The sequence below is a fragment of the Mustela putorius genome, unplaced genomic scaffold (genome assembly GCF_011764305.1).
Source record: "Mustela putorius furo isolate JIRA1106 unplaced genomic scaffold, ASM1176430v1.1 tig00003853_pilon_pilon_pilon, whole genome shotgun sequence".
Classification (NCBI taxonomy): Eukaryota; Metazoa; Chordata; class Mammalia; order Carnivora; family Mustelidae; genus Mustela; species Mustela putorius.
In genome coordinates this window covers 70677315-70689479 of record NW_025422005.1, presented here as the reverse complement: position 1 = coordinate 70689479, position 12165 = coordinate 70677315, and the positions used below count along the sequence as shown (strand labels likewise).

Below are 12165 nucleotides of genomic sequence, written 5' to 3'. Positions count from 1 at the left end.
CTTGGAACTCTCTGTGATTCTTGAACCTGAATATTTCCTTCCTTCCTAGGTTAGGCACATTTTCAGCTATTGTTTCTACAAGTTTTCTGTCCTCCTCTCTGGACCCCTAGAAAGTGAATGCTTCTTCTTTGGATATTCAAGATAACAACCCGTAAGCTATCCTCTCATTTGGAGCATATTCCTCTTTGTCATTTGCTTGACTTTGTGTTTGTTTCTATGAATTAGATGGAAGAGCTACTTCTAAACTTGAAGTGATCTTTTTGTATGATCATCCCCTGTGTACAATGTAGCACTTAGTGATTTTGTGTGGCTGGAGCTGTGGCTGTCCTTTAGGTTAGGACAACCCTGTTGGATGGTCAGAGGTGAAGTGGGCATGGTCTCGGACAGTCCAGGGCTCTTTGCAGAGGATGCCTTAGTAGGACAGCTGATGCTTAAGGAAGGTGGGGGGTCTTGGGGCATCAGGTTCAGGGGTACCTGGCAGGGTGGCTGGAGCAGAGGCAGGAGGCGGCCAGGGTGTCCCAAGGTGTTTTGCTTGGGGTGTACCCTGTCAAATCACCTGGAACCAAAGCAGTGCAGGCATGGAGTATTTTAGGGTGTTTTGCACCTGTGTCATTTTAGTGAGCTAGATCTGTAGTAAGTATTGGCCAGGGGTGTCCTGTGTTGATTGTACTCAATCTGCATTGGTGGGATAGTTGGGGCTGGTATGGGCTGGGAGCCCAGGGCTTACTGAGGTAGTAGGCTGGCTTGGGTACTCATCCAGACCCTCTTCCTATTCATGCTATCAAGGCAGAAAGGGAAGGTAAACCATGGGGCTCTCCAGGCCTTCTGATCCAAAGAGTTCCAGCAGCTCTCCCACTGTCTGACAAAGTTCTAGGACTGATCTTATATATTCTAGTTGGTCTTTTAAACAGTTGTTTTTTCCCTCCTGTGCCCCAAGGCAGAAAAATCTGCTCATGGTCTCCTAGTGTGTGTGTGTGTGTTTTCATTCTTCCCCACTGCAGTTAGTAGCATCAAGGGGTGGGGATTTCCTTTGTTACTGTGTCTCTCTTGCTGGTGTGTTTATTTTCTGTTGTGTAAAAGCTGTTCAGTCAGTCTTCAGTTCTTCAGGAGGAATATTTTTTAAGTTATTTTTTTTTAAAGATTTCATTCATTTATTCATGAGAGACTGAGAGTCAGACAGAGGCAGATGGAGAAGCAGGCTCCCTGCTTGATTGAGCAGGGAGCCCGATGTGGGACTCGATCCCAGGACCCTGGGATCATGACCTGCGCCAAAGACAGTTGTTTAACCACCTAAGCCACCCAGGCGGAATTGTTCTATAAAGAGGTATAGATTTGGTGTGTCTATGGAGCAGGTGATTTCTGGGTTTTCCTATATCACCATCTTGTACCCTCCCTCCTAAGATGTAAACAATATAGATTAAGAATAGCAAATACCTGGTATGCAAGCCACCATACTCCTCTCCTGTCAAATTTTGTTCTTGGAAAACTTTTCCTTCAGTCTCTAGATTGCTGTTACTAATAGGTTGAATTAGTGTGTGGTAAACAATTTCTTTGCTAGCTCTGATTATCCTACAGTGAAAGGGCAAGGAGGAAGAGACTGAACAAAGACTTTGCAGTAGGAATATTTCTATGTCTGGGGGGCAAGTAGAACAATTTGGGCTACTCTGTTAAATTCAATTTTAAAATTAAGGGGAGCTACAATTATGAAAACAGGTCAGATTATGGAATATCCAGAATGTCAGACTGAAGTACTTGCATTTTATTCTGTATGTATGTATAGGGTTTACATAGTAGAAAGTGTATGGGGAAGGTTATTCCATAGTAGTATGTATAATAGTCTAGAGGGGAAATGGAGACCAGTATGGACTAATCCAGGTCTAACAACTTGAGATCTATAGTTTGGATAAGGATGATGGCATAACCTTAACACTAGGAAGTGTTTAATAAATATTAATTAATGGAAAGAAAGAGGTTTCTGGCAGAACAGAGAAACCACTCTGTTCTCTGTGAGATTAGTTATGTGGGGGGTGAGAGAAGTCCCCCAAAAGTTCTTAAACTGGCCACCAGAAAAAAAATGACTATAGTCTAGAAGGAGAAATGAGTTTTGGGGGAAAAATGATTAAGATTATAGAATTATGGTCATTGAATTGAAGAGTTCATCATTTTTTACAGGTAGGAAAACAGCTTGAGATGTTTTTAGTGACACAGACCTAGTTATAATAGAGCCAAGAGGAGAACCAAAATCATTTTGATTTGTCTAATATACTAATGTTGCTTTCTCCAAAATAGGAGATGAACTATGACAGAAAGTGCAGGTAAAAATACTCTTAATGCTCAGGAGGGGATAAGGACTTATACAATGGATTTGAAATTTAACTGTTTAGAGGTGATCATTTAGTTTTTCTATTACTAGAATATAGCTCCTATTTTATAATAGGTGAGGCAGTGATAAAATGGGATCGGATGTGTAAAACAAATACACTTTATAACCTATTTTGCTGTAGTGCTATTGAAAGCTTGTACTTGTAAAGCTGAACTTCCTTTAGTGCTGATACTTAGACAATTATAAAATTTTGATAAAGTCCTAAAAGGAGTAATAAATTGGCCAAAGTATAAAAGTTTTAACTGAACTATCTCAATTTTTGTAATAATTAATGTGTCTAATGAGAGAAAGAACCTTTACTGAAGCTTTGAATATTTGCACATATATAAAATAAGGCTAATTAATATTTGGCTAAGGCAGTAAATACTTTAAACAGACTCATCCTTGTTGAAAATTGGCTCACCAAAATTCATCACTCAAGTTTTCTTTGACTATTCCCATAAAATAAAACCATTTCAGTGATTTGTTCAACATTTTGAGTTAATTTATCCTTATATCCATAAACCACTATCCTTTAACTGTAATGTTGGATTAAACCTATCATGTAACATAATTGTATATCAGGGGGTTAAACTCCCAACACAGGTCAGTCAACTTGTGCTAAGAGATGACCTATCTAGCCTGCATGATATTTAAAAAAAAAAAAAAAAAAGTAAAACAACCTTTTGTATTTGACTTATTTTAGTGTGGTTTCTTTACTGCCTACTTACTTGGATGCCTCACCATACCCTACTGTCATTACCTATTTCTTTCCTCAGTTGAGTTACTAGTCTAGCCTTTGAAAACTTTTAAGTTGAAAACTTCTCTTTTACACAGAGCCCTGCTCCTGGACATCATATCTGGCCAGATATTATCTAGGTCAATCCATATGGGCAGAAATATCTTAGAACTGTTCTATACGTGTCAAACCCTATGTTCATATATGTAAACAGTCTTCCCTCTTGGATAGTATGAGGCAAGAAAATATATAATGAAAGAAAAACAGACAAAATAAGCATATTTGATCATGTTCCATAAAATGGCATGTGTTTTCCCGCAGGTAACCTTTGATGTATCTTGGTCTCCAAAGTACAAAGGCAGGTGCTATAATTATGCTGGAATTGCAGATGCTTGTGACTTTCTCTTTGTGATGTCTTATGATGAACAAAGTCAAGCCTTGTCAGAATGTACTGCAGCAGCCAATGCTCCCTACAAGGAAACATTAACTGGTAAGAATCCACAAATGATAACTTAAACAGTAAGATTATTATTTGTAAGTCATTTGTATACCTTTTCCATTTATAAAGCTGCCTTGAAACATGAGTATCATTTAATTTGGAGAGCTTTCAAGTTTTACATTCCAAAGTTTTCACTTAGTTCTTTTAAAAAATCTTGTGGGGAGGATGAGGGGGAGGAGTCAAGATGGCGGAGAAGTAGCAGACAGAGACTACTTCAGCTAGCCGGAGATCAGCTAGATAGCTTATCTAAAGATTGCAAACACCTGAAAATCCATCGGCAGATCGAAGAGAAGAAGAACAGCAATTCTGGAAACAGAAAAACAACCACTTTCTGAAAGGTAGGACCGGCGGAGAAGTGAATCCAAAGCGACGGGAAGATAGACCCCGTGGGGAGGGGCCGGCTCCCGGCAAGCGGCGGAGCAACCGCGCACAAAATCAAGACTTTTAAAAGTCTGTTCCGCTGAGGGACATCGCGCCAGAGGCTACCCGGGGCAAAGCCCATACGGGGTCAGCGTGGCCTCAGGTCCCGCAGGGTCAGAGAAGGATCGGGGGTGTCTGAGTGTCGCAGAGCTTGCGGGTATTGGAACGGGAAAGCCGGCTACAGAGACAGAGCTGACAGTAAGCTCGCAGCTCGGGGTGACCTTGAACCGGTCGCAGGCTCGGTGAGCTCGGAGCGCGGCCGGAGGTCAGGCAGACGGGAGTAACTGGGCGCGGTTCTCTGAGCGCGCACTGAGGAGTGCGGCCCTGGGCTCTCGGCTCCTCCGGGCTGGAGACCAGGAGGCCGCCATTTGTATTCCCGTCCTCCCGAACTCTACGGAAAGTGCTCAGGGAACAAAAGCTCCTGAAAGCAAACCCAAGCGGATTACTCACCCCGGCCCCAGGTAAGGGCGGTGCAATTCCGCCTGGGGCAAAGACACTTGAGAATCACTACAACAGGCCCCTCCCCCAGAAGATCAACAAGAAATCCAGCCGAGACCAAGTTCACCTACCAAAGAGTGCGGTTTCAATACCAAGGAGAGCAGCAGAATTCTAGAGGAGGAGAAAGCAAAGCATGGAACTCATGGCTTTTTCCCTGTGATTTTTTTTAGTCTTGCGGTTAATTTAATTTTTTTCTTTTTCATTTTTTGTTTTTTTTTCTCGCCTTCGGGTAAAAATTTTTTTTTAATTGTTACCTTTTTCTTTTTTAACGATTTTTTACTAGTTTATCTAATACATATATTTTTTCTTTTTTATATTTTTCTTAGGTGTTTTCTTTTTTTTTTTTAATTCTTTTCTTTTTTCTTTTTTATTTCTTCCTTTTTGAACCTCTTTTTATCCACTTTCTCCCCCCTCACGATTTGGGATCTCTACTAATTTGGATAAAGCATATTTTCCTGGGGTTGTTGCCACCCTTTTAGTATTTTACTTGCCCCTTCATATACTCTTCTCTGGACAAAATGACAAGACGGAAAAATTCAACACAAAAAAAAGAACAAGAGGCAGTACTGAAGGCTAGGGACCTAATCAATACAGACATTGGTAATATGTCAGATCTAGAGTTCAGAATGACAATTCTCAAGGTTCTAGCCGGGCTCGAAAAAGGCATGGAAGATATTAGAGAAACCCTCTCGAGAGATATAAAAGCCCTTTCTGGAGAAATAAAAGAACTAAAATCTAACCAAGTTGAAATCAAAAAAGCTATTAATGAGGTGCAATCAAAAATGGAGGCTCTCACTGCTAGGATAAATGAGGCAGAAGAAAGAATTAGTGATATAGAAGACCAAATGACAGAGAATAAAGAAGCTGAGCAAAAGAGGGACAAACAGATACTGGACCACGAGGGGAGAATTCGAGAGATAAGTGACACCATAAGATGAAACAACATTAGAATAATTGGGATCCCAGAAGAAGAAGAAAGAGAGAGGGGAGCAGAAGGTATACTAGAGAGAATTATTGGGGAGAATTTCCCCAATATGGCAAAGGGAACGTGCATCAAAATTCAGGAGGTTCAGAGAACGCCCCTCAAAATCAATAAGAATAGGCCCACACCCCATCACCTAATAGTAAAATTTATAAGTCTCAGTGACAAAGAGAAAATCCTGAAAGCAGCCCGGTGAAAGAAGTCTGTAACATACAATGGTAAAAATATTAGATTGGCAGCTGACTTATCCACAGAGACCTGGCAGGCCAGAAAGAGCTGGCATGATATTTTCAGAGCACTAAATGAGAAAAACATGCAGCCCAGAATACTATATCCAGCTAGGCTATCATTGAAAATAGAAGGAGAGATTAAAAGCTTTCAGGACAAACAACAACTGAAAGAATTTGCAAACACCAAACCAGCTCTACAGGAAATCTTGAAAGGGGTCCTCTAAGCAAAGAGAGAGCCTACAAGTGGTATATCAGAAAGGAACAGAGACTATATACAGTAACAGTCACCTTACAGGCAATACAATGGCACTAAATTCATATCTCTCAATAGTTACCCTGAATGTTAATGGGCTAAATGCCCCTGTCAAAAGACACAGGGTATCAGAATGGATAAAAAGACAAAACCCATCTATATGTTGCCTCCAAGAAACTCATTTTAAGCACGAAGACACCTCCAGATTTAAAGTGAGGGTGTGGAAAAGAATTTACCATGCTAATGGACATCAGAAGAAAGCAGGAGTGGCAATCCTTATATCAGATCAATTAGATTTTAAGCCAAAGACTATAATAAGAGATGAGGAAGGACACTATATCATACTCAAAGGGTCTGTCCAACAAGAAGATTTAACAATTTTAAATATCTATGCCCCCAACGTGGGAGCAGCCATCTATATAAACCAATTAATAACAAAATCAAAGAAACACATCAACAATAATACAATAATAGTAGGGGACTTTAACACTCCCCTCACTGAAATGGACAGATCATCCAAGCAAAAGATCAGCAAGGAAATAAAGGCCTTAAACGACACACTGGACCAGATGGACATCACAGATATATTCAGAACATTTCATCCCAAAGCAACAGAATACACATTCTTCTCTAGTGCACATGGAACATTCTCCAGAATAGATCACATCCTCGGTCCTAAATCAGGACTCAACCGGTATCAAAAGATTGGGATCATTCCCTGCATATTTTCAGACCACAATGCTCTAAAGCTAGAACTCAACCACAAAAGGAAGTTTGAAAAGAACCAAAATACATGGAGACTAAATAGCATCCTTCTAAAGAATGAATGGGTCAACCGGGAAATTAAAGAAGAATTGAAAAAAATCATGGAAACAAATGATAATGAAAATACAACGGTTCAAAATCTGTGGGACACAACAAAGGCAGTCCTGAGAGGAAAATATATAGCGGTACAAGCCTTTCTCAAGAAACAAGAAAGGTCTCAGGTACACAATCTAACCCTACACCTAAAGGAACTGGAGAAAGAACAAGAAAGAAACCCTAAACGCAGCAGAAGAGAAATCATAAAGATCAGAGCAGAAATCAATGAAATAGAAACCAAAAAAACAATAGAACAAATCAACGAAAGTAGGAGCTGGTTCTTTGAAAGAATTAATAAAATTGATAAACCCCTGGCCAGACTTATCAAAAAGAAAAGAGAAAGGGCCCAAATAAATAAAATCATGAATGAAAGAGGAGAGATCACAACTAACACCAAAGAAATACAAACTATTATAAGAACATACTATGAGCAACTCTACGCCAATAAATTTGACAATCTGGAAGAAATGGATGCATTCCTAGAAACATATAAACTACCACAACTGAACCAGGAAGAAATAGAAAGCCTGAACAGACCCATAACCAGTAAGGAGATTGAAACAGTCATTAAAAATCTCCAAACAAACAAAAGCCCGGGGCCAGTCGGCTTCCCGGGGGAATTCTACCAAACATTTAAAGAAGAACTAATTCCTATTCTCCTAAAACTGTTCCAAAAAATAGAAATGGAAGGAAAACTTCCAAACTCATTTTATGAGGCCAGCATCACCTTGATCCCAAAACCAGACAAGGATCCCACCAAAAAAGAGAGCTATAGACCGATATCCTTGATGAACACAGATGCGAAAATACTCAACAAAATACTAGCCAATAGGATTCAACAGTACATTAAAAAGATTATTCACCACGACCAAGTGGGATTTATTCCAGGGCTGCAAGGTTGGTTCAACATCCGCAAATCAGTCAATGTGATACAACACATCAATAAAAGTAAGAACAAGAACCATATGATACTCTCAATAGATGCTGAAAAAGCATTTGACAAAGTACAGCATCCCTTCCTGATCAAAACTCTTCAAAGTGTAGGGATAGAGGGCACATACCTCGATATCATCAAAGCCATCTATGAAAAACCCACCGCAAATATCATTCTCAATGGAGAAAAACTGAAAGCTTTTCCGCTAAGGTCAGGAACACGGCAGGGATGTCCATTATCACCACTGCTATTCAACATAGTACTAGAGGTCCTAGCCTCAGCAATCAGACAACAAAAGGAAATTAAAGGCATCCAAATCGGCAAAGAAGAAGTCAAATTATCACTCTTCGCAGATGACATGATACTATATGTGGAAAGCCCAAAAGACTCCACTCCAAAACTGCTAGAACTTATACAGGAATTCAGTAAAGTGTCAGGATATAAAATCAATGCACAGAAATCAGTTGCATTTCTCTACACCAACAGCAAGACAGAAGAAAGAGAAATGAAGGAGTCAATCCCATTTACAATTGCACCCAAAACCATAAGATACCTAGGAATAAACCTAACCAAAGAGACACAGAATCTATACTCAGAAAACTATAAAGTACTCATGAAAGAAATTGAGGAAGACACAAAGAAATGGAAAAATGTTCCATGCTCCTGGATTGGAAGAATAAATATTGTGAAAATGTCTATGCTACCTAAAGCAATCTACACATTTAATGCAATTCCTATCAAAGTACCATCCATCTTTTTCAAAGAAATGGAACAAATAATTCTAAAATTTATATGGAACCAGAAAAGACCTCGAATAGCCAAAGGGATATTGAAAAAGAAAGCCAACGTTGGTGGCATCACAATCCCGGACTTCAAGCTCTATTACAAAGCTGTCATCATCAAGACAGCATGGTACTGGCACAAAAACAGACACATAGATCAATGGAACAGAATAGAGAGCCCAGAAATAGACCCTCAACTCTATGGTCAACTAATCTTTGACAAAGCAGGAAAGAATGTCCAATGGAAAAAAGACAGCCTCTTCAATAAATGGTGCTGGGAAAATTGGACAGCCACATGCAGAAAAATGAAATTGGACCATTTCCTTACACCACACACGAAAATAGACTCAAAATGGATGAAGGACCTCAATGTGCGAAAGGAATCCATTAAAATCCTTGAGGAAAACACAGGCAGCAACCTCTTCGACCTCAGCCGCAGCAACATCTTCCTAGGAACAACGCAAAAGGCAAGGGAAGCAAGGGCAAAAATGAATTATTGGGATTTCATCAAGATCAAAAGCTTTTGCACAGCAAAGGAAACAGTTAACAAAATCAAAGACAACTGACAGAATGGGAGAAGATATTTGCAAACGACATATCAGATAAAGGACTAGTGTCCACAATCTATAAAGAACTTAGCAAACTCAACACCCAAAGAACAAATAATCCAATCAAGAAATGGGCAGAGGACATGAACAGACATTTCTGCAAAGAAGACATCCAGATGGCCAACAGACACATGAAAAAGTGCTCCACATCACTCGGCATCAGGGAAATACAAATCAAAACCACAATGCGATATCACCTCACACCAGTCAGAATGGCTAAAATCAACAAGTCAGGAAATGACAGATGCTGGCGAGGATGTGGAGAAAGGGGAACCCTCCTACACTGTTGGTGGGAATGCAAGCTGGTGCAACCTCTCTGGAAAGCAGCATGGAGGTTCCTCAAAATGTTGAAAATAGAACTGCCCTATGACCCAGCAATTGCACTATTGGGTATTTACCCTAAAGATACAAACGTAGTGATCCAAAGGGGCACGTGTACTCGAATGTTTATAGCAGCAATGTCCACAATAGCCAAACTATGGAAAGAACCTAGATGTCCATCAACAGATGAATGGATCAAGAAGATGTGGTATATATACACAATGGAATACTATGCAGCCATCAAAAGAAATGAAATCTTGCCATTTGCGACAACATGGATGGAACTAGAGCGTATCATGCTTAGCGAAATAAGTCAAGCAGAGAAAGACAACTATCATATGATCTCCCTGATATGAGGAAGTGGTGATGCAACATGGGGGCTTAAGTGGGTACGAGAAGAATAAATGAAAGAAAATGGGATTGGGAGGGAGACAACCCATAAGTGACTCTTAATCTCACAAAACAAACTGAGGGTTGCTGGGGGGAGGGGGTTTGGGAGAAAGGGGTGGTATTATGGACATTGGGGAGGGTATGTGTTTTGGTGAGTGCTGTGAACTGTGTAAACCTGGTGATTCACAGACCTGTACCCCTGGGGATAAAAATATATGTTTATAAAAAAATAAAAAATTATATTTAAAAAAAAAAATCTTGTGGGACAGGGCGCCTGGGTGGCTCAGTGGGTTAAGCCTCTGCCTTCAGCTCAGGTCATCAACTTAGGGTTCTGGGATCGAGCCCCACATTGGGCTCTCTGCTCAGCGGGGAGCCCCTCTGTCAAATAAATGACAAAAAAATCTAAAAAAAAAAAAATCTTGTGGGACAGGTATATTACTAATCCTCTATAATAGATCAGATGATGAGTGTTAAGTTCTCATTGCACTGCAATTCAAGCAGTTGACTACTAACTTCAAGTCAACACTCTTCTCCCAGAATGACATGAAGGAGATCTTTGCTTATCTAGAATTTGACAGGATATTTTTGTTGAAATAACCAAATAGCAAAGATAATTATAATGTGAGTACCTACTATGCATGATTGATAGAGGATTGTCTTACTTGGCATTTATTAATGCTCATGCTATATTAAAAATGCTATATTAAAATTCTTAATTAAAAATTAAGAATTCTAATTCTATTAGAATTAAGAGCACTTCTGTCATTCATACAATGTGGGTTTTGCATTAGTATCCCATCAGCCAACTGAATAAAAGATTACTTGCTATCTTTTGAAGTCAAGTGAAATTTTCTGGGATAATTGGCCCTGATTAAAGTGTTGACTAATAAATAAAAACCTTTTAATTTAGAGATAAAAATCTTAAAGCCTAGCCTCATCACATCCAAATTAACAGTCTAATCATATGCATATGTTATTTAAAAATAAAAAAATTCTAATTACAAAGGAATTATTTAACCCAGTGTTCCCAAACTGTGTTTCATAAAGGAGATAACTGTGTTCTATCAATACAAGGCTCATGATCAAGTATGTTTGAGATTTGGATATTTAGCATATATTTATTTAAAGGCTCTGAAAAATAGCAAATTTAGTTAATCTTGGAACATTCTTGGTGGAAAAACAAATTTACACTGGGCACAAAAGGGAATGACCAGGAATTTGTTCATCTTTCTCTTTGTTGACTAGAGCAAAAGGGGGGCATTTCTTGTCCCTGTCTGTAATTATACTTCTAGAAAGCACAAGTGTTCCATGCTTTAGATATATACTATGAAAAGGTCTGAGAGGTGCTTAGGTAGCTCAGTCAGTTAAGTGTCTGCCTTTGGCTCAGGTCATGATCCCCGGGTCTTGGGATCGAGCTCAGCAGGAAGCCTGCTTCTCCCTCTCCTGCTCCCCCTGCCAAATAAAAAAAAATCTTAAAAAAAAATTATTTGACAGAGATAACAAGTAGGCAGAAAGGCAGAGAGAGAGAGAGGGGTGGGGGGGGAAGCATGTTCTCTGCTGAGCAGAGAGTCTGACTCAGGGCTTGATCCCAGGACCCTGAGATCATGACCTGAGCCGAAGGCAGAAGCTTAATCCACGGAGTCACCCAGGCACCCCCCTGCCAAAGAAATTAATAAAATCTTAAAAAAAAAACTCTTAGACCATCCCTGCCAGAAAATTTAAGAACTTTTCCGAATCTAGAATACCAAATATATCTTAGCACCTAATACACACACATTAGCTTGCTTTCCTGAAATGTCATTCTTCCTAGAATTAAATTTTGTGAAATTTTTGCCTCAGTTTGACCTTTTGAATGTTTCAATTATTCAAAAAGAAATAATTTATCAAATGATACAGAATTTATAGTTCTTAAGGGATAATGTTTAGAATGTCATGTTAGGGAAACACTATTAGTATTTTGCATAAATGTACCTGGCTTTTCAGACTTCAATTCTGAATGGTTGCATAGCTTGTATAAACCCATTAGTAGAATATAAAAAGAAAAACATATGTTTTTTTCTGTCCCAATTTGATTAGGCTACGATGACTACATCAAGATAGGTATTAACCCTAAGAAGCTTGTAATGGGTGTTCCCTGGTATGGTTATGATTATACCTGTCTAAATCTACTGGAGGTAAGTAAGGATTATTTCTTATATAATTTTTTTCTTCCTATTCTTTAAAGCCTGTTTTAAGTTTGAGACTAAAAAGTAGTTTATTTTTTAATTATTTAATCCCATGGAAGTT

General features: G+C 39.2%; 2 protein-coding genes across 10 annotated transcripts in view; one reads left to right on the top strand and one right to left on the bottom strand.

The window, feature by feature from the left end:
* Nucleotides 1-12165, top strand: part of CTBS (chitobiase) — a 61845-nt gene that overhangs the window by 45938 nt on the left and 3742 nt on the right. For all 5 annotated transcript variants that reach the window (XM_045064788.1, XM_045064787.1, XM_045064790.1 and 2 more), the window contains 2 exons: nt 3423-3591; nt 11956-12053. In XM_045064788.1, the coding sequence (XP_044920723.1) occupies nt 3423-3591; nt 11956-12053 (267 nt within the window). The remainder of the gene's footprint in view (nt 1-3422; nt 3592-11955; nt 12054-12165) is intronic.
* Nucleotides 3375-12165, bottom strand: part of SPATA1 (spermatogenesis associated 1) — a 60223-nt gene continuing 51432 nt past the window's right edge. For all 5 annotated transcript variants that reach the window (XM_045064785.1, XM_013056214.2, XM_013056212.2 and 2 more), the window contains one exon: nt 3375-3571. Coding sequence is in view for 4 of the 5 variants with exons in the window: in XM_013056214.2 (XP_012911668.1) it covers nt 3543-3571 (29 nt within the window). In the remaining variant the exon portion in view is untranslated. The remainder of the gene's footprint in view (nt 3572-12165) is intronic.